Source organism: Hyperolius riggenbachi, chromosome 10, assembly GCF_040937935.1.
Source record: "Hyperolius riggenbachi isolate aHypRig1 chromosome 10, aHypRig1.pri, whole genome shotgun sequence".
NCBI lineage: Eukaryota > Metazoa > Chordata > Amphibia > Anura > Hyperoliidae > Hyperolius > Hyperolius riggenbachi.
The window spans coordinates 250,813,451-250,836,889 of NC_090655.1; the positions used below are offsets into that span (position 1 = coordinate 250,813,451).

At 44.4% G+C, this 23,439-nt stretch overlaps 1 protein-coding gene across 4 annotated transcripts in view; it reads left to right on the plus strand.

The window, feature by feature from the left end:
* LOC137535252 (zinc finger protein 585A-like) overlaps window positions 1-23,439 on the plus strand; it is a 201,856-nt gene that overhangs the window by 174,243 nt on the left and 4,174 nt on the right. Inside the window, exons 1-9 of one of the 4 annotated variants that reach the window (XM_068257066.1) lie at window positions 11,907-11,962; window positions 13,455-13,607; window positions 13,662-13,802; window positions 14,503-14,600; window positions 14,714-14,843; window positions 15,073-15,170; window positions 15,293-15,370; window positions 19,070-19,150; window positions 20,520-20,655. In XM_068257066.1, coding sequence (XP_068113167.1) covers window positions 13,721-13,802; window positions 14,503-14,600; window positions 14,714-14,843; window positions 15,073-15,170; window positions 15,293-15,370; window positions 19,070-19,150; window positions 20,520-20,655 — 703 coding nt within the window. In that variant the 5' untranslated portion in view covers window positions 11,907-11,962; window positions 13,455-13,607; window positions 13,662-13,720. Of the gene's footprint in view, window positions 1-11,906; window positions 11,963-13,454; window positions 13,608-13,661; window positions 13,803-14,502; window positions 14,601-14,713; window positions 14,844-15,072; window positions 15,171-15,292; window positions 15,371-19,069; window positions 19,151-20,519; window positions 20,656-23,439 lie in introns of those variants that run through there. The other 3 variants (XM_068257068.1, XM_068257069.1, XM_068257067.1) reach the window with 3 other exon arrangements.

Genomic DNA, 23,439 nt, shown 5'->3' on the forward strand with positions numbered 1-23,439 from the left:
TGTGGGTCAGCATAGAGCCAGAGCGCTCTGGCTCTATGCTGACCCACACTTGTGTTCTCCTTTGTTTATTGCCTGATGAAGCGGGAGTTTTGCCCGTGAAACGCGTTGCACTTTATTTGGAGACATATTGCTTTGTAAAATAAATATCTTTTACAATATTTACGGCTAAATTTGGCCTGGTCATTTACGAAGGGGAGCGGTTCCACCCACCCCCTCTTTTTAAACGGTTTTTAACCCATTTTATCCTGATTTGGCGCCTCTATTATCCATTATTATACATATCTTGTCCACCCTTGGTGGAGGGGTGTTTCCCCCATTTTTTCCTGTCTATAGAGAGCGACTTTTTAACCTGAGTGGGGTCAGGTAATAATTCTCCCCACCTGTCTTCACAGTGGTCGCCTGCGTGGTGACCCACACTTGTGAGTATATACTCAGTCAAATACATTTGCCATATTTTTGAACATACTACACTAGATTCGGCTCTCGGTTCTTTTTTCCTGTTTTCCATTCAATTGTGATTGGCAGTCACACTGGCCATCAGACATTGTTTCTCCTCTAGTCTTCACACAAGCAATCTACTTAGTTGTCACTTAAAGAACACCAGTCAGATAGTGGGATATGAAGGCTAGGCTGCCATATTTATTTCCTTATAAACAATGCACATTGCCTAGCAGTCCTGCTGATCCTCTCCCTCTACAGCTTTTAGCTATAGACCCTGAACAAGCATTCAGCTCATCAGGTGTTTCTGACATTATTGTCTGATTTGACAAGATTAGCTGCATGCTTGTTTCTGGTGTTATTCAGACATTATTGCAACTCAATAGATCAGCAGGGTTGCCAGGCAACTGGTATTGTTTAGAAGGAAATAAATATGGCAGCCCCCATATACTTCTCATTACAGTTGTCCTTTAAACAATGCACATTGCCTGGCAGTCTTGCTGATCCTTTGCCTCTAATACCTTTAGCACACAAACCCCAAACAAGCATACAGATCAGATGCAAAGGGGTAAAGAGGTGCCCTGGTGTAAATACAACTAAATGAAAAACACTAAAAACATAAATGGTAAGGTGGCTTTCCTCATGAGACAAAAAAGATTTAGGCGCTCAAGGCTACTGGCTGATTTGGAACTTGTATTGGCCTGAGGAAGTTAGTATTGGACCCACATGCCTTGCCTGTGCCAAATACATCTTTTTTGTCTCGAGAGACTGTCATCATTGAGGTAAGCCACCTCACCATTTCTGTTTTTAGCTTTTTATTTACACCTGGGCACCTCTTTACCCCTTTGTGTTGTATATACCCCCCACCCTACCAAGGTTTGAGCGGTCTCTCCTGGCCTCACTTGGTGAAGATCAGCGTGAGAGCCAGTTCAGTTTAATCACGGAGAGCAACCGCATCTGGACACCCCGAGTAGAGTGTGAGTAGCCATTCTATCATTCACAATTTCCTGCAACCAAAAACATACTACTATATTAGGGATTCCGTTGTGTTTGAGTCTTTTTCTCCAAATATGGTGTCCTGGCACCCCATCCCTCCCAAACAATACAGATCAGATGTTTCTGACTGAAGTCTGGATTAGCTGCATGCTTGTGTTAGGTGTATGAATCAGACACTACTGGTGCCAAAAAAAGTCATTAGGACTGCCAGGCAACTGGTACCGTTTAAAAGGAAATAAATATGGCAGCCTCCATATCCCCCCTACTTCAGGTGTCCTTTAAAGGACAACTGAAGTAAAAGGGATAAGGAGGCTGCCATATTTATTTCCTTTTAAAGGGGAACTGTAGAGAGAGGTGTATGGAGGCTGCCATATTTATTTCCTTTTAAGCAATACCAGTCGCATGGCTATCCTGCTTATCCTTTGCCTCTAATACTTTCAGCCATAGCCCCTGAACAAGCATGCAGCAGATCAGGTGTTTCTGATATTACTGTCAGATCTGCCAAGATTAGCTGCATCCTTGTTTCTGATGTTATTCAGACACTACTGCAACCAAATAGACCAGCAGGGCTGCCAGGCAACTGGTATTGTTTAAACATAAATAAAACTGTCAGCCTCCATATTCTTCTCACTTCTGTTGTCCTTTGACGGGTCCTACAAACATGGAGTAAATACATGTAAGCATTGTTCCTTTCAGCGACCAACTCATAGTCTGTCTCTAATGTACAATCATACCCCATTAGACTGCTTATTACCTGTAATACTCGTTATGTGCTGTATGCTGATACCTGCAAGTGTATTGTACAGTATATATAGGAGGTACCATCGAATCTCTTAGGGCTGTGTCACACTGAAAAATGCAATCCATAAGAGCATCTGCAATTTTGCAAAGTGATTTTTTGGTGCTTTGCAATTCTCTTTCAGTGAACAAGAATTGCAGCGCGATCACTCCCAAACAGCTGCAGGTAGCGCTGTAGTGGTTTTATACAAATCATAGCACTGCACCTGTATACCACAGGTAGTGGTTTTATACAAATCATAGCACTGCAGTGTGTGAATGCTCCCATAGTGAGACACTGCACTAGCGCAATCGGTGGCAATCGGAAAGAGCAGCACAGTTGCCTGCAGTGTGATACAGCTCTTAGGCCTTGTTCACATTGCATTCCATCCACATTGGCCATTTTTTTAAGCATTTTTTTTCCGATTCCCAGTGATTACCTGCGCGCTGTATTTTTTTTTTAACCGCTTTTCTAAGCGGATTTGCAGAGCGATTGCAGATTTTCACTTCCTGACATCAGTCAGGAAGTGAACTCTTTGATCCGGAAAATAATAAATACAATGTATTTTTCTTAAAAATGCGAACGCAATCACTGCACAAAGACATTTTGTGAGCTTTTTTCGTTTTTCCTATACCTTCCATTGAGGCAAAATCGCCTCAAAAATGGTTCAGGCACTGTTTTTCTGACCGGAAAGTGGACGGAAAGCTCCAATCTGAACTAGACCATAGAGAAGCATGGTGTAGCCGCTTTCAGGGTGTTTCAGAAAAAACGTCAGCGCTTAAATTTGGCCAAAAACGCCTCTAGTGTGAACAAGCACTTAGGGGTTGTTCACACTCGCCAAAGCAATTTCCTGCATGCATGAAGTTGGAGTTTTTTTAGGTATTTTTTGTTGGAACTTTCAGGTGCATTTTCGCAATTTTTTTATGTGTCCAAAGCCAGAAGGAAGAATCTTTTGAGTGCGGTGGAATGCGACATTATGCACAGCGCCGCTCCCCCCCCCCCCACACACACACAAACACACAGACACACCACCATGGGCAGTGTGTGTAAAGCCTGCGTTAAATTTGAAAATCGGAATTCGTCCTGTGAAGCTCATCTGTATTCGTATGCACATTTTTATTTTACAATTTTTTCCATGAAAAGTTAATTTACATGAAAAAGGATCCAAATAATTTAAAAATCGTGCCCAATTTTTCTTGCAAAAAATGCAATTCTCCTGCAATGCCATTGACTCTGCATTGAAACCAAACTGCACGTGAAAGAAACTCCAGAATTTGCTTTCCGGATTTATAAATGCACAAAATCTCATGCGAAAAATAGCAAGAAAATGGCAATGCCAATGTGATAACGCTTTAAGTAACATATAAAAGAAAACAAATGTAGAAAGAGAGGATCCGCTGAACCAGATGAATAAGTCTGATTTTTTTTATTGAAAAAACAGCTGTCAGCCATACTATCTCAGAAAAAAACAACACATTTATAAGTAGATAAATACTTGCTCTACTTACATAACACATGTATTGCATTGTCCACATTTTAAATTTTAGTGATTTGTCTACAGTAAAGAAAAAAAAATCCTTCTTAGCATTTCCCATTTGAACTGTGACTATTTTTGAAGCCAATCCTGACGTAATTTCCTCCCTAAGGGCTCGTTTCCACTAGTGCTGTGCGAATCGCAGGGATTCCACCGCTGACGCAATCGCATGCGGATGCGATTCCACGTGCGTTTTTTGCCGCAATTTCGCATAGGCAGGCTATCAGCGATTTTAACCATGTCACTGCCTGGTTCAATTTACATTAGTTTTAGTGCGAATTCGCATGCGAAATCGCAGTAAAAACGCATGTGCGATTTCCCCTATTAAATACATTGCCTGCGATTCGCCTGCATTCCACACACAGGCGAATTCTGCAGGCTCTACAGTGCAGAAAAATCCTGCACAGAAAAACGCAGCAAAAACCTGACAAGTGGAAACAGGGCCATCCACTTGTATTGGTTATGCGAATCCGCATGCAGAGAACGCATGCGGATTCGCTCTAGTGGAAACGGGCCCTTACTCTCCTTTGCCTGATTGTGTATGCATTGCCCTCCCTCCACTATAGAAAAGAGAAGGACCAAGCGCAGCCAGGCCAACCAAACGTAGAAAGAGAGGATCCACTCACCCAGATGAATAAAAGTCTGATTTTTATAGAAAAAAACATCAAAGCTGGACAGCAGACATATAGTTCAAATGTAGAAGAAAGGATCCGCAAACCTAGACAGGTTGAAGTGAAAAAGGCTTGAAAAATTTATTTGAAAAAATCCACAAGATATGCAATAAAAACAGGATCAACTGACGCGTATCGGGCCTACCATCTGCCCTTGACTAAGGGCAGATGGTAGGCCCGATACGCGTCAGTTGATCCTGTTTTTATTGCATATCTTGTGGATTTTTTCAAATAAATTTTTCAAGCCTTTTTCACTTCAACCTGTCTTGGTTTGCGGATCCTTTCTTCTACATTTGTCCTGCTGGGGCCTGGCTTGCCTGATCCTGCACCGACTGGTATGATGTCTGGGGGTAGAGCGTTATGAACTCTCTTGCTGCTTTTGCCAGACATATAGTTCACTCGTATAGCAGAGCTATGACTAAGGAGTGATTACCAGCTCCAATACGTGTGAGATATATGTCTGATATCCAGCTTTGATGTTTTTTCAATAAAAAAAAAATCAGACTTTTATTCATTTGGTTGAGCGGATCCGCTCTTTTAACGCTTTAAGCAAATCTGAAGCGAAAAAAAAACACCTTATGATATAATGGATTGTATGTGTAGTACGGATAACGAATAGAACATTAGTAGCAAAGAAAAGATTCTCATATCTAGATGCACACTTCCAATTACAGCGAATGTCTCCTCACTTCTGAGTCCTGAAGGAAGTGCTGCAGAAGAATCGGAATTAGAGAGACTGGATGATCCATCCACCTTCCTGAATGTCAATTGTATTCCAGGAGTGATAGTGTCTGGTTCACTACGAGTTCCACCAGGATAAGAGGGATCTGCTATCCCATCTGCGCTGTGATCCCTGTGATGTGTATTCCCAGTAATGGGGTTTCCTCCCGGAGAACATTGTGTGACGCCATTATCTTCTGCAGCATCATCTGGTGGGGGACTCAGAGTTCCACCTAGTGGGGAAAAAGAATAAGTTCCAGCTTGTTGTGAATGCTTGAGTGTAGAGGGTTAAAAGTGGTCCTGAACTCTTACACAGGACACAAGGAAAAGAGAGAGAAATGCACCCTGTGTGTTTTTAGAGAGCTTTTGTTTTTTAGAGATCTGTAAGTAATCACAAGTGTAATTTGATCTCTCAGCTGTGTCAGCACAGGAATTCGACAGTCCTCGGCAGACACAGCTAATATGTAAACACAGGCTGTTAACTCTATGCCTGCTTCTATGAAAGCATGAAGTACTCACTGCAGATTTTTGCGGGAGTTCTGTAAGCTGTAACAAAGAAAAAGGTTACTATACTGTTGCTCATCTTTAAGAGCAGAACGGAAATTCGGAGTTCAGGTCCACTTTAATGATTGTTTTCTACTTTACTTAGATTGCATACACACATCCAATTTTGATGGGTCAATCGCTGACCAATTTTACCACCTCTAGGTAAGCTCTCATACTACAGGAAAGTGGTATAATTGGCCAATCAAAATTGGAAGTGTGTACCAGGATAGACAAAGGACTTGATTAACAATGTTTCAGAGATACAAAGTTGTCTTCATGTGCAAAATATACAATACTTTTTTTATTACATATTTTTGTTGGTTAATGTTACAGTATTGTATAATCTGTTCTAAGTAGTTTAAAACAGTTGCATTGAAACCAGGGCTGTGGAGTCGGTACAAAAATCTTCTGACTAACTCCAACTCCTCAGTTTATGAAACCACGACTCCGACTCCAACTCTGACTTCGGGTAACCAAAATAGCTCAGACTCCGACTCCTTAGTCTAATACTTAACAGGGCTGTGGATTTTGTACAAAAATCATCTGACTCCCGACTCTGACTCCTCAGTTTATGAAATCAACGACTCCAACTCCAACTCCGACTCCGGGTGCCCAAAATTACTCCGACTCCTCGACTCCGGCTCCACAGCCCTGATTGAAACAACCAAAAAACATAGTTTATCCTATATATCCAAATCCAGAGACGCCCGAAAGTAAATAACATATCCACCTTTCACCGTGTGTAACACAGGACTCCAGTTACAAAGAAATTCAACTTACAAACTATCTCCCGGAAAGGAACCTGTTTGTAAGTTAGGGACTGTATAATCTAATGAACTATGAGAGACAGGACCAAAGTGGGGATACACTGATGTACCTGAAAGGGAACCTGAAGTGAGAGGAATATGGAGGCAGACATACTTATTTCCCTTTAAACACTGCTGATTGCCTGACTCTCCTGCTGATCCTGTGTATCTAATACTTTCAGCCATAGACCCTGAACAAGCATGCAGCAGATCAGCTGTTTCTGACTGAAGTCTGACTGGATTAGCTGCATGCTTGTTTCAGGTCTGCGATTCAGACACTACTGCCGCCAAAGAGATCAGCAGGACTGCCAGGATACTGGTATTATTTAAACGGAAATAAATATGGCAGCCACCATATACCTCTCACTTCAGATTCCCTTGAAGATCTTAGCCTAGCAGTAAAACATTGGGTATTATTGCTGTATAACTGCACTCCTGGGAGATCTACATTGATGGCAATATTTCAGTATACACAAGAGCGGGTGTGGGGCATCAGGTCTGAGGACGATCACATAATCGCTAGTGATGGCCAAAACAGTTTGCATGCGAACTTATTCGCGCGAACATCGTGGGTTCGCAATCGAACGTAAACTTTGTGAGTTCAACATGCCCCCTATACTACATCATTGGGCTAAACTTTGACCCTCTACATCACAGTCAGCAGACTGTACACTCCATCCTGGAGACCCCCCCCCCCCCCTCTTTATAAAAAGGAAGCAGCGTCAGCCATTTTCTCACTCAGTCTGCCTAGAAAATAGGGAAAGAAGGGAGAGACATTGTAGACGAGATAGGGAAAGCGTAGTTAGGCGGTTGTTAAACTTGTTAGCTTGCTCCTTTCTGATATTTGTTGCTAAAAAGCACCACAAAACAGCTCTTTTTAGAGCTAATGTTCTTGTGATGTGTTTTTTTTTTTTGTGTGGCCCACTGACACTTGCATATACAGCCCTGTCTGTCGCAGCTGGCCCTTGCTAATTGCTATACTGTGCCAGGCCCAGCACATTCAGTGCCTACCTTTTCACTGCACCTGTGTGTGTGACAACTGCACATTTGTAATACCAGTCTGTGCATACCTATTCATGTTCACTGCACCTGCGTGACAGCACACAGTTTTATATACCAGTCACTGCATACCTGTTCACAGTACCTGTGTGTGTGACAGCTGCACATTTGTAATAAAAGTCCATGCTTACCTGTTCACTGCACCTGAGAGGTCTCATTAGAGAAAGGGCAATGCTCCATGGTCACTGCCCTTGTGAATAACTACACTTGGAATTATAGTTTTTTCTTCTATTATTTTCTAGGTGTACTAGAATCCTTTCAGTTTTTAGAAAGACAAACAAATCCCAACTGAAAATTTTGTGTAAGATTAATCATTTGTACCAGGACTGTTTCTGGGCCTAGGCAGTATAAGCAGTGAGCACAAGACAGTGCTGGGCTTCATAGTACTAAATTGTTGCCAGGATTGTCAAAAATTGAGTAAGCTGTGATACACTGTGCTAGATACAGGGGTGGAGCCTTGGGAGGCAGAATGAGGAGCTAACAGTGCTGAAAATATGCAACTCCACCTCCTTCTTCCTGCTATCTGCCAATGCCCTTCTGCTCCTAAAGTTTAGCAGGAATGAGTGTTGGATTGTGTGAAATCATGCCCTCAGGCTCTTGCACTGCTCTTCCCATTCTTCTCCTGACCCTCAGTAATGTGATTTGGAAGAGTTGCTGAATGCTGTTGCTGAATGCTTCAGTTGGGAATGCTGATCCCGCGTGGGATGACAAGAGCATGTAACTAAGCACAGTCCAGTAAGCCCCCTCCAGAAGTGAGTTTTGTGTAAGGGCAGGGAGTTATAAGAGAAGCATGACAGTATGAGGTAGTAAAGGAGGGCAGCAGAGAAGGAGGCAGAGAACCAGCTGCCTCTGTTACACTGGACTAGAAAATGGACCCAAACATAAAATAGTGGGCAGGTGCTCATTCCCAATCCCTTCACATCTTCTTCGGAACATTCTCCCATTCCCCAAGGTACAAATGCTGCTGTGTCATTATCAACCAGTGAATGGGGGGGGGGGGGGGGGTCAGTGTTCCAGGCATTGAAGTTTCTCTTCACAGTATTCCATGCCTCGTTCCACCATGAGTGAAGATCTTCACAAGATCCAGACTTTACTGTGGGTATCTCAATTCACTTCTACTGTAGACACTCAGGTCACCCAGAAATGTAAACTTCTTAAAAGTTAGAAAGCAACTGTGCTAATTCTGAGTTTAGTGGTCATTACTTACCCATGCTGATATAAGCAGAGCAATCTTCAACTTCAAAAGTCATCATTTAGTTTTCTTCTTTATTTGTCCTCTGCTGATCAAGCCTCCCATATGTCTCTTTTTCTTTATCTTTATTTGTCCTCTCCATGTCACCCTCCTTCATAGACTGCTGATCACTCCTCACATATGACTCTTCTTCCTCTTTATTTGTCCCCGTCATGTCACCCAACTCCATAGGCTGCTGATCAAGCCTCTCATATGTCTCTTTTTCTTTATCTTTATTTGTCCTCTCCATGTCACCCTCCTTCATAGACTGCTGATCACTCCTCACATATGACTCTTTATTTGTCCTTATAATGTCACCCTCCTCCATAGACTGATGATCACTCTTCATATACATCTGTTGTTCTTCCTTTTTAGTTGTCCCCATCATGCCACATTCCTCCATAGACTGCTGATCACTCCTCACATATGTCTCTTCTTCTTCCTTATTCATCCTCATCAGGTCACCCTCCTCTATGGGTTGCTAATCACTCCTCACATGCATCTCTTATTCCTCCTTATTTGTCCTCATCGTGTCACCCTCCTCCATAGACTGATGATCACCCCTCACATACATCTTTTTATACCTCTTCGATTGTCCTCATAATTTCATTCTCCATTGTAGACTGTTTTTTAGCGCTCACACATTTGTTTTTTTTATTTAACGCTATATTCATCAATTATTCACCCTAAAACCTTAAACATAATAATCAATACCAATCAATAGCAATAAGAATTTGGTATCTCCTTCAGATAAAAGCATCCCAGATACTAACGTAATGAGGTCCTCAACTTCAGTGGTCAACACCCCGTATCCCAGAACAGAAAGCATTTTGAGAGGCTGGGCTGCCATGTCAATTACCAGAAAACCAGGACAACTGATCAGATAAGTCCTAATGACATCACTGAGGACTTATGTTGGGAAGACAATTCAGTGGCTTTTGAAAATAGAAGACTATACGGGTCGTGTGCTGTGGGCACCTCTTTCGCTCAAAAAAAAAATAAAAAAATAATAAAATAAAAGGGAATCCGCACCTAAACAGAAAAGTTCCTTCCCTCCAATACTTACCTCTCAGCAAAAGTGCTGAGGTCATGTCCCCATATTGTGGCCATGTCCACCGGGTCCACTGGAGAGTAGGTGCAGGTCTCTGGCTGCCTAGCTAGGTGGGTTCTTTCTGGAAAGAAAAACCTATGCTACTCCCCATCCCCCACCTCTTACAGAACCTTTTGGCCTTTTGTCAATGAATGTTCTGCCTGGTCACACTCATCAGAAGTGAGATAGATATGGATATATGGAGGCTTCCACATTTATTTCCCTTTAAATAATGCAAATTATATTATATGGTTGTCCTGCTGAACATCAGCCTATAATACATTTAGCCATATACCCTGCACAATAGACCCAACGATGCCACCCCACGCCAAAGGTCTGAGATCCATCTCGACATCCCTGCTACTGGCCACAGCATTTGGGAATTGGAGAAAGGAGAGGGAGAAAGGGAATCCTCACAGCCCGGTTGTTGGGCGATATGCTTTTATAGCATTTACATCTTGTAAGTGCAATTTTAGTTCTTTTTGACAGCAATGGAACGTTAATGCACCATAGAGCGCTCCTGTTTTGTCTTGTTAGATGTTTGGCTGAAGTCTACCTGGATTAGCTGCAGGCTTGTTTCAGGTGCATGATCTACATACTCCTGCAGCCAAACAGATAAGCAGGACAGCCAGGCAATAAATATGGCAGCCTCCATATCCCTCTCACTTCAGGTGTCCTTCCTTTCAACATTGCTTGGCCGAGCAGGTAACATTATAACACATAATACAACGTGAATAAAAATAATTTTTATCTCAGACAATACTAGGCAGCAATTCACATAGCACTCAGCACCATCTTGTGGCGGAATTTGAGTATGCAGACCCAGATACCTGAATTCCCTCTTATGCTGCCACATCCAGCAACGTATCTTCTCTGCTGGAGGCTTGTTTGTTGGAATCTGATTGAGGGCCAGTGCACACCAAAACCGCTAGCAGATCCGCAATACGCTAGCGGTTTTGGGAGCTGATTTCAGAGCGATTCTAGGTATGTTTAGGACCCATTCACACCTGAGCGGGAATCGCACGATTCCCGCTCACGGCAAACCGCTAGCGGTTCTGCAAGAACCGCTACACAATGTAGCGAGTGGCAGTGTTCTCACTGCCGCGGTTGCGGTTAGCGATAACCGCAACCGCGCTGCATGCAGCGGTTTGCCGGCGACGAGCGTCTCGCGATTTGCGATCGTGATTAGCGTGCATAGCACGCTAATCGCGATCGCTCAAAAAACCGCCGCAGTGTCCAGTGATTTTTCCGCGTTTATCGCGGGAAAATCACTCCCGCAAAACGCCGTCGGTAATCGCCGGCGTTCTGCGATTACAAGTGTGAATGGGCCCTTAGAGAGGTTTTCTAAACATACCTAGCGGTTTTGCGTGCGTTTTTGTGTAGCAGATTACACATATTGTTACAGTAAAAGCTGTTACAGAACAGCTACTGTAACAAAAATGCCTGGCAAACCGCTCTGAACTAGCGTTTTTCAGAGCGGTTTGCGGTTTTCCTATACTTTACATTGAGGACGAAACGCTTCCGAAAACCGCAAACGCGCAGCAGGAGGCGCGTTTGCGGCTTGGCAAAAAACGCAAACCGCCGGTGTGCACCATCCCATTGCAATACATTAGACAAGCGTTTTTAGAGGCGGATGCGGCCGGCGGATCGCTCCAAAAACCGCTCGGTGTGCACTGGGCCTGACAGCCAGCCCAGGACAGAAGATATTCCTGACAGGAATGGGTGTGGTTTACAGACAGGAAGTTATTATGAAGTAGGAGGAAGTAGAAGGGAAGTCATCGCTGGGACTGGCAGATGGGCAAATAAGAGATTATATCTATTGTTATTATATAACTATATTATATTTATATGTACCCTGGCCTGTCAATTCTTTTGTGTAACCTCCCAGCTTTATATGTATAATCCTCACTATGATCTGATATGACCCACCCAAGTCAGTTTACAAACATCCAGCCCAGAGTTCTCCCATATGATCCTGGTAGAGACTGGGACGACGTGTACAGAAAGGAAAGGGCGGGGCCTACAGGCAGGAAGTTGTCGTGGAAGTGGCAGGAAGTAGAGAGGAGACATTGCTGGGACTGGCAGCAGAGCAGGTAATATGGTTATTTTATTTATCTGCCACCCAAACCCCCAACCTAGTGACCCCCTCCCCCATCACCTGCCATCTATGAAGAAGGATCACATGTATCTCCACCACTCATTCATACAGCTGAGCTGCACATATGTGCCATGCAGAGGTCAAAGGAGAGGACTCAGGGGAGGGCAGTATGGACTTTGGAGTGAGGAGGGGGGAGAGAGGGACTGGGGATAATCGGAGGAGAGATACAATAAAGATGTGTAAATACAGAATATCAGCTGCTGCTGTAGACATGCCGGGTGTGCTAATAGCGGCGAGCGGTGGCCACTGTCCTGTGTGCAAACATCTGACCGCTGTGTGTGTGTGCGCATGTATATATATATATATATATATATATATATATATATATATATATATATATATATATATATATATATATATATATATATATAATCATTTGTGCCTGAACTGTGTGTCATTGCCTTAAAGATAGCTGGATGGACAAGTGTGTAAAGTGAGTGTGCAGGGGGTTTGGAAAACTATGCTAATACTAGGTAGGGTATCCCTTTATTGGGAACACTATACTGATACTGGGTAGAGCCTCCCTTTATTGGGAACACTACACTGATACTGGGTAGAGCCTCCCTTTATTAGGAACACTATACTGATACTGGGTTGAGCCTCCCTTTATTATGAACACTATACTGATACTGGGTTGAGCCTCCCTTTATTAGGAACACTATACTGATACTGGGTTGAGCCTCCCTTTATTAGGAACACTATACTAATACTGGGTAGGGTCTCCCTTTATTAGGGACACTATACTAATACTGGGTAGGGTCTCCCTTTATTAGGGACACTATACTAATACTGGGTAGGATCTCCCTTTATTAGGGACACTATACTAATACTGGGTAGGGTATCCCTTTATTAAGAACACTATATTAATAATGGGTAGGGTCTCCATTTATTAGAAACACCATGCTATTACTGGGCAGGGTCTACCTTTATCAGGAACACTATACTAATACTGGGTAGGACCTCCCTTTATTAGGAACATTATACTAATACTGGGCAGGGCCTCCCTTTACTAGGAACACTATACTAATACTGGGCAGGGCCTCTTCTGTGTGGTATTGGCATTCCGCTATCTCTTTTCGTACTTTTGTTGCTGTAGTCAATGAGTTAGCAGCAGCATGCAGGCATACCTGGTTTTTGAAGTGTACCTGAAGTCTAGAACAAAAAGAAAACATACTCACCATCCCACCGGTCCAATGCTGGGGCCCGCTGAACATGTTTAACTAAATTACATCTGTGTATGAGCATGGCTGTAGTAGACATGCGGGAGGTCAGGGACAGAGCGGAAATGTCAAAACTGCTCTGGTGCATCAGGTAAAAATAAACTCTACATGCAAAGTGCTTACATGGCCATGACCGGAGAGGCGAGAAGGATTCTGGGAATGCACAGTGATTGTCGTTTTATATATATATATTTTTTTTTTACACAGTATTAACAAACAGCGAGGTACTGATGCTCGGCAGCCATCTCCATGACCCATCCCCATCACAAAGCACTACCTTACTTCCTGACACCAGAGAGAAACAATGAGGAGAAAATTCTAGAGTCCGACAGCAAGACCATTATGCTTTAGACAGGAGAGGTGAGCGGTGCTGGGAATTATGGGATATTATCCAGTAACATTGTGTCATTGTAGTGTATCATTGTGTGTGTCAGGTTCTTATAAGGTGTCAGGATGTCGCCATCTATTTCTCTATGGAGGAGTGGCAGTATATAGAAGGACACAAGGACCTCTACATGGACACCATGATGAAGAATCAGCCCCTCACATCACCAGGTAAGAGGAGACTTTCATGTCTTGTAAAGGAGAGAGCAGTACGGGGGTGTAGGCCTGAACGATTTTAGGAAAAAATTGAAGTGAGCTATTTCTGTCTGAAATCACAATTTTGATTTGATTCACAATTTCCTTCAAATCAAGCATTGTTCCCCCCCCCCCCCCCCAGTATGCCTCTGTCTCAGTCTCTCTCTGTGCCCCCTATGGGTTTCTCTCTTGCCCCCTTTGTGTCTTTGTGCCCACTCTGGGTCTCTCTCTGTGCCCCCTCTGTCCCCCAAGCTGCAGCAGTGCTGGACATACTTTCCAGCACAAGTCCAGCAAAGACCCGCTATCCACTTCGCCTTCTGCAGGCTCAAATGCGCGGCATACTTCCTGTATGTCATGCACAAGAGCCTGCAGACACCGCGAGAGGATGGACATCGTTGGACTCATGCAGAAGATATGTCCAACACTGCCGATGCTGCGGGCCGCAGGCGCCGTGACTTGGGGGAAATCTGAAGCTGCTTCTTCAATCTTCCCCATGTAGAAATGACGTCTTCACGGAAATCGCCGATTTGACGATTCCGAAATTGTGATCTTGGTGATCGCGATTTCGGTTTAAATTGTATTTATCTTTCAGGCCTAACAGGGAGTCCACCTAGATCCCCCATGATCTGATGATTACACAGAGACAATATTCAGTCAGGGTGTGTGTTTCCTACAGATGGATCCAGTAACAGAAACCCACCAGAGAGATGTACAGGTCCTCTTTATTCCCAGGATTATCCACAGGAAGATCATACCATCCTCCACCATTATCAGGTAGGTAGAACTGAGGGTCTCTATATTGTATGAGACTATATTGTTCTATAGAGTCTCGGTTCATGACTCCTAATGTGGGTAATATGCTTTCTCCTGTTATTTTGTGGGTTTAGGCAGAAGAACTGACTGATATAAAACATGAGGTGAAATCAGAAGAAGAGGAGGCAGATGTGACAGGTAAACGGCAGTGTGTGGAGGACGGGAACATGATGGGGACCAGTGAATTAGGCATACCAGTTCCAGGTGAGGAAATTACTTTCTCTGACCTATTATAAACTAACTCTGAGATCCTCCCTTATTTTTTATAATAGTTTTAAGTTGTTCCTTGGTGGACTGCTGGCCTCCGATTAGTATTGACAATTCATTTGTTGTTGTTTGTAAAATTGTGCTGTTGGTCATTGTAAAACAAAGATCTCCAGACCTCAGTTATATAGTTTGACATACATTCAGTCAGTGTGTGTGTTTCCTACAGATGGGTCCATTAACAGGAACCCAGCAGAGAGATGTACAGGTCCTCCTTATACCGGGGACTGTCCACAAGAAGATCTCACCATCTTCCACCGTTATCAGGTAGGAGAAGCTGAGGGTCTACAACTCAAGAGACTCCATGCTGAAATGATGTTCTTCTGTAGACTCTCTGCATGAATCCCAATGTGTGAAATATGCGTTCTCCTGTTATTTTGTTGGTTTAGACTGAAAAACTGACTGATATAAAATGTGAGGCGAAAGAAGAAGAAGAGGCAGACCCCCCCATCCCCCATCAATATCAGGTAGATGAAGTTGATAATCTACAACTCAAAAGAGACTTGCTACTTTTGAGATGATATTCATGAGCTGACTGATTTAAAACATACAAAGTTCAGCAGTAGAGCAGATAGTCAAGTGAGGTTCAGATTGCAGAAATGGATAACAGTTATTGTTAGTGTAACGATTGGTGTCAGCATGCCGAGAGAATCTGATTATTGGTGATCTGCAGTATCACCAAGAATGCAGATATATACCTGATTATTGATGATCTGTAGAATCACCGATAATACAGATATATTGCTAACCTCTGGACACCTATGGTATGTGAGTGTTTGGTGTAACAGTAATACTTTTGAGTAATGCACCTGCCGAGCAGGTGATTAACCACTTGCCGACCGCACGCTTATACCGTGCGTCGGCAAAGTGGCAGCTGCAGGACCAGCGACGCAGTTCTGCGTCGCCAGCTGCAGGCTGATTAATCAGGAAGCAGCCGCTCGCGCGAGCGGCTGCTTCCTGTCAAATCACGGCGGGGGGCTCCGTGAATAGCCTGCGGGCCGCCGATGGCGGCTCGCAGGCTAAATGTAAACACAAGCGGAAATAATCCGCTTTGTTTACATTGTACGGCGCTGCTGCGCAGCAGCGCTGTAAGGCAGATTGGCGATCCCCGCGCCAATCAGCGGCCGGGGATCGCCGCCATGTGACAGAGGACATCCTGTCACTGGCTGCACAGGACGGATAGCGTCCTGTGCAGCCCGGATCACTGGGGGGACAGGTAGGAGAGGGAGGGGGAGGGAATGTCGCCGCGGAGGGGGGCTTTGAGGTGCCCCCCCCCGCAACATGCCACCAGCAGGAGCGATCAGACCCCCCCTGCACATCATCCCCATAGGGGGGAAAAAAGAGGGGCGATCTGATCGCTCTGTGTGCACCCTGATCTGTGCTGTGGGCTGCACAGCCCACCCAGCACAGATCACAACAAACAGCGCTGGTCCTTAAGGGGGGGTAAAGGGTGGGTCCTCAAGTGGTTAAAGGCAGTGTAGCAATACTGCACTAGAGGACACAGAAACCTTCCAGCAGCCTGAGACTCTCCAAGGGGTGGAGTCAGGCTGGAGGTAGGAAGGACCAGAAGGTGAGTGACACCTGAAGGTGGATGTCACTGTCTGATCTGGAGACTATCTCTTAAGGGATAGATAGCTCTCGAGGTCGGGCAAGCCAGGTCGGCAACACACGTTCAGATAAAGTACATAGACAGAAAGGCTGATTCGGTATCCAAGGCTAGCAGGGTTTGGCAACAGAGTATCAGATATGCGAGGTACCGAATCAGAAATCAGAGGGATAGTCAGGAAAGCAGAAAGTCATAACAGATATCAAACAATGCCTAGTCTGGGTGTGAGGTCCTTGGTCTCTACACCCTGGAACTAGTCTGGAGTATCACGTAGATGATAATACAGTTCCCTAGTCTTGGGTGCGAGGTCCGTGGTCCGTGGTCTCAGCACCCTGGAACTAGTCTGGAGTATAACACAGATGATAATACAGTTCCCTAGTCTTGGGTGCGAGGTCCGTAGTCTCAGCACCCTGGAACTAGTCTAAGCATAAACAGAATATCAATACAAGTGAACTGGCTCAGTGTGAATTCCCAGGAACGTCCTGGTTCAACCACACTGTAGGATCTGACTAAGGTCTGAGTGCTTCCACGTAGTGATCGCAACGGCAGACAACTTGAGACTGGCCAGCAGTAACTATATATGGAGTAGTGCTCTCCGGCACCACCCCTAATTGATCAACCAATAGTATCCTGCTCTGGAGTCAGCTGATCGGCGTGATCAGCTGACCTCTCCTTGCCCAGTATAAGAGTTCTGCCTCTCAGCGCGCGCGCGCGTGCGCGTGTATTCCTAAGCCTGTGTGCACTAACAGACCCAGCCACACCAGACCCACGCTGCTGCGTGTAAACCGCCGCGCTGGACGCGGAACCAGCTGCCTTACTATTGTTACATGCGGCGGCTTTTCCGCATTCTGCCCTGTTACCAGCCGCACGCCTTCGCGTGCAAACCGCCGCATTGGACACGGAAACAGCCGCCTCTTCAGCAGCACATGCGGCGGCTTTTCCGCGTTCTCTCACAGTTAGTTAAAATACTGCGTTTCCCCAAAAAAAAGTAGTGTCTTATATTCATTTTTGCACCAAAAAGATGTGCTAGGGCTTATTTGCAGGGGATGTCTTATACCTCTATGAACACACAAGTTCCTGTGCTGTGTGTTTTCCTGCCTTCCCCACTGTGCTACCTCTCTCTCTGCTGGATCCACCTCTTGTGTGCCACTGTGCCCCCCTTGTACCTTTATTGTCCTCTTGTTGATCCTCTCTGTCCCGGAGTCTTCCTCTATCCCCTGTCCTCCTGTGTCCCTTTATCTCCTCCACTGTGTCTTCCGCTGTCCCCCATGTCCTCCTGCACTCTCTTCTTTCCCCCAGCTCCATGCTGCTGTATCCCCAAGCTTCTGCCTATGGGGAAGAACGATGGCAACTTGTGTTTCTACTGGGGTCGATGGTCTTGCAGGTGGGACCATGGCTCCATTATTGGGCCAATCACTGCACTCAAGTGCAATGATTAGCCCAATGATGGATCTATGGTTCCGCCCACAAGACCATGGGCTCCACTAATAAAAAAAAGTGGTCATACTATTCCCCCTCCCTGCCGTAGGGCTTACTTTTGATAGGACTTATATTTTGAGCATGCTCAAAATTCCTACTAGGGCTTACTTTTGGGGATGTATTTCGGGGAAACAGGGTAGTTAGGTGCTGCTCACAATGTAGCCACAAGACAGAAAAGGAGATAATAAAACCATCCCCAATGTAGAAAGGTCTCACTGATAAGTGCTGGCTGTTAGAACCTTTTCAGGTGACCGACATGAAGGCTTATGCCCCTCTATGCGGGGGGATGGGCTGCGAATGTCAGGAGAGATCAGGACTACCAGTCTGGAGATCTGCGGACTTTATCCATAAACAGAACCAGAGACGAAGCACCCTCATGTATTTTACCATATATATCAATGGGAACATGACAGTAAACACCTACTCTGCTCTTTGTTTCATTCTTCACTGCTCAGTCTGCCTGTTATCAGCTCTGATAAGAATCCCTGACTGAGCATTCAGTCTAGCTTTGCCCCAGAATGATTATAGCTGAGTCAGTCTTTTGTGATGTCTTTTCAAGCCCTCCCTCTCCTGGATCTGCTTTCCTGCTACGAGGATACATAGCAATAAAGCAGAGCCACAAAAAGGCAGACTTGGGCTTGAAAAGACATCACAGAAGACTGACTCAGCTATACTCATTCCGGTGCAAGGCTAGACTGAATGCTCAGTCGGGGATTCTTATCAGAGCTGATAACAGGCAGACTAAGCAGTGAAGAATGAAACAAAGAGCAGAGTAGGTGTTTACTGTCATGTTCCCATTGATATATATGGTAAAATACATGAGGGTGCTTTGTCTCTGGTTCTCTTTAAAGGCTAGTATTTTAGCCCTAATGTGTCTGTCAGTGTAGTCTACTGTTATGAGAGAAATGCTGGTTTCAGTCATACTACGAGACGTGCGTCCATCTATCCCGCGCTGTGGCGGGGCCCGCATGGTGGGACGTACGCCTTCCGCTATAGCATATTGGAATGACTGTGTGTTCTTCAATGAAACCTCTGTTTGTTAATTCATAATATGCTTTCTTCCATACTGTTGTGTGTTTAGGCTGAAGAAATGACTGATATAAAACATGAGGTTAAATTAGAAGAAGAAGAGACAGATGATGCCGTCCCCCACCGATATCAGGTAGAAGCAGCTCTAGAATTCCGATGTGAATACTGACAGTACAAGATGATAATGGGGCTGATTCACAAAAGCACTGTAATATTGCCATGCACAGACCGCACACGGCAATATTACCGTTACTCCTGGCAACATGTACCGTGAGATACCCAATTAACGCGACCAGAAGTACACGATTAGCACGATTGTTGTTATGGTAACGCACATTACTAATGAGCATTACTATTAGTTACTCATTACTGTAGCAACGCTCGTGCTTCGCTAATAGCTTAACTCATGGTAGACGCTGCCAGTAGTAACGGTGATATTGCTTTAAGCTGTCTGTGCATAGCAATATTACTGTGCTTTTGTGCATTATTCACATTTGTGCAAATTAGTGTCTGCTCATTAGAGCTCTTGGTTATTAGGATCATATTCTCATATGATAAGTAAAATCAATCTCTCTCCCTCTCTCTCTCTCCCCCCTCTCTGCCTCTCTCTCTCTCCCCTCTCTCTCTCTGCCTCTCTCTCCCCCCCCCCCCTCTGCCTCTCTCTCTCTCCCCCCCCCTCTCTCTCTCCTCTCTCTCTCCCCCTCCTCTCTCTCTCTCTCTCTCTCTCCCCCTCCCCTCTCTCTCCCCCTCCCCTCTCTCTCCCCCTCCCCTCTCTCTCCTCTCTGTCTCTCTCTCCTCTCTGTCTCTCCCCTCCTCTCTCTCTCTCCCCTCCTCTCTCTCTCCTCTGTCTCTCTCTCTCTGTCCCTCTCTTGCTCTCCTTCTCTCGCTCTCTCTCTTTCTCTCTGTCTCTCTCATTCTGTCTGTCTCTCTCTCTCTCTCTCTCTCTCTCTCTCTCTCTCTCTTTGTCTCTCTCTCTCTCTCGACTGTCTCTCTCTCTTTCTTTGTCTCTCTCATTCTGTCTCTCTTTCTCGACTGTCTCTCTCTTTCTCTCTCCCCCCCCCTCTCTCTCTCCCCTTCCCCTCTCTCTCCTCTCTGTCTCTCTCCTTTCCCTCTCCTCTCTGTCTCTCTCTCTCTCTCCTCTCTCTATCTCTCCTCTCCTCTCTTTCTCTCTCTCCCCGTCCTCTCTCTCTCCCTCCTCTCTCACTCCTTTGTCTCTCTCTGTCCCTCTCTCTCTCGCTTTCCTCTCGTTCTCTCTCTTTCTCTCTGTCTCTCTCATTCTGTCTCTCTCTCTCTCCTCTGTGTCTCTCTCTCTCTCTCTCTCTCTCTCTCTCTCTTTCTTTGTCTCTCTCATTCTGTCTCTCTCTCTCTCTCATCTATCTATCTATCTATCTATCTATCTATCTATCTATCTATCTATCTATCTATCTATCTATCTATCTATCTATCTATATATATATATATATTTAAAGGTGGTGATTTTTTTTGTTTTTCTGCCGGTTTAGCGTGAAGAATTAATTGTGGTGAAAATCGACGAGAACATCGAGGAGACGTTCCTGGGTCGTAATCTGCAGTGTGTAAAGGGGGAAAACTTGATCGGGACAATCAAACAGGAGGAGTCTCCATTGGATATCAGCACAGGTTTGTAAGAATGTCTTTTTATTTAGCTGTAAATATGTATTTCTGATGAAGGACATTCCAGATCTTCTTCTCATCATGATTGCTGCTCACATTGGTTTTGCTGCTGATGTAAAGCAGACTTTGAATGGGTTAAGTTGCCCAAAATGGAACAAGAGTCTCATGTTATCACTAATACCAGTTATCATTTTAGCCAGTCTAGCAAATGTGTGCCCGTGGGGCCAACATATGGGTGCAAGACTGTGATATGCCAAGTTTGGAGTGAAAATGGTGAATTACTAAATTTATTCTGGGAGACCCAAGATGGATGCAAGGGAATAAACATCAGGAAAAATAGACAAATGAGGAGGAGATACTGTACACCATATGAAAGGCCCATCTCCATTCCTCAGTATAACATCATAGTACCAACAAATGAGGAGGAGATACTGTACACCATATGAAAGGCCCATCTCCATTCCTCAGTATAACATCATAGTACCAACACATGAGGAGGAGATACTGTACACCATATGAAAGGCCCATCTCCATTCCTCAGTATAACATCATAGCTCCAACAAATGAGGAGGAGATACTGTACACCATATGAAAGGCCCATCTCCATTCCTCAGTATAACATCATAGTACCAACAAATGGGGAGGAGATACTGTACACCATATGAAAGGCCCATCTCCATTCCTCAGTATAACATCATAGTGCCAACACATGAGGAGGAGATACTGTACACCATATGAAAGGCCCATCTCCATTCCTCAGTGTAACATCATAGTACCAACAAATGAGGAGGAGATACTGTACACCATATGAAAGGCCCATCTCCATTCCTCAGTATAACATCATAGTACCAACACATGAGGAGGAGATACTGTACACCATATGAAAGGCCCATCTCCATTCCTCAGTATAACATCATAGCTCCAACAAATGAGGAGGAGATACTGTACACCATATGAAAGGCCCATCTCCATTCCTCAGTATAACATCATAGTACCAACAAAAGGGGAGGAGATACTGTACACCATATGAAAGGCCCATCTCCATTCCTCAGTATAACATCATAGTGCCAACAAATGGAGAGGAGACACTGTACACCATATGAAAGGTCCATCTCCATTCCTCAGTATAACATCATAGTACCAACAAATGAGGAGAACATACTGTACACCATATGAAAGGTCCCTCTCCATTCCTCAGTATAACATCATAGTGCCAACAAATGAGGAGGAAATACTGTACACCATATGAAAGGCCCATCTCCATTCCTCAGTATAACATCACAGTGCCAACAAATGAGGAGGAGATACTGTACACCATATGAAAGGCCCATCTCCATTCCTCACTATAACATCATAGTACCAACAAATGAGGAGGAAATACTGTACACCATATGAAAGGCCCATCTCCATTCCTCAGTATAACATCATAGTACCAACAAATGAGGAGGAGATACTGTACACCATATGAAAGGCCCATCTCCATTCCTCAGTATAACATCATAGTGCCAACAAATGAGGAGGAGATGCTGTACACCATATGAAAGGCCCATCTCCATTCCTCAGTATAACATTATCTACCCAACAAATGAGGAGAATACTGTACACCATATGCAAGGTCCATCTCCATTCCTCAGTATAACATCATAGTACCAACAAATGAGGAGGAGATACTGTACACCATATGCAAGGTCCATCTCCATTCCTCAGTATAACATCATACTACCAACAAATGAGGAGGAGATACTGTACACCATATGAAAGGTCCATCTCCATTCCTCAGTATAACATCATAGCACCAACAAATGAGGAGATACTGTACACCATATGAAAGGCCCATCTCCATTCCTCAGTATAACATCATAGCACCAACAAATGAGGAGGAGATACTGTACACCATATGAAAGGTCCATCTCCATTCCTCAGTATAACATCATAGCACCAACAAATGAGGAGGAGATACTGTACACCATATGAAAGGTCCATCTCCATTCCTCAGTATAACATCATAGCACCAACAAATGAGGAGGAGATACTGTACACCATATGAAAGGTCCATCTCCATTCCTCAGTATAACATCATAGCACCAACAAATGAGGAGGAGATACTGTACACCATATGAAAGGCCCATCTCCATTCCTCAGTATAACATCATAGTACCAACAAATGAGGAGGAGATACTGTACACCATATGAAAGGTCCATCTCCATTCCTCAGTATAACATCATAGCACCAACAAATGAGGAGGAGATACTGTACACCATATGAAAGGTCCATCTCCATTCCTCAGTATAACATCATAGCACCAACAAATGAGGAGGAGATACTGTACACCATATGAAAGGTCCATCTCCATTCCTCAGTATAACATCATAGCACCAACAAATGAGGAGGAGATACTGTACACCATATGAAAGGTCCATCTCCATTCCTCAGTATAACATCATAGTACCAACAAATGAGGGGGAGATACTGTACACCATATGAAAGGCCCATCTCCATTCCTCAGTATAACATCATAGCACCAACAAATGAGGAGGATATACTGTACACCATATGAAAGGCCCATCTCCATTCCTCAGTATAGCATCATAGTACCAACATATGAGGAGGAGATACTGTGCACCATATGAAAGGCCCATCTCCATTCCTCAGTATAGCATCATAGCACCAACAAATGAGGAGGAGATACTGTACACCATATGAAAGGCCCATCTCCATTCCTCAGTATAACATCATAGCACCAACATATGAGGAGATACTGTACACCATATGAAAGGCCCATCTCCATT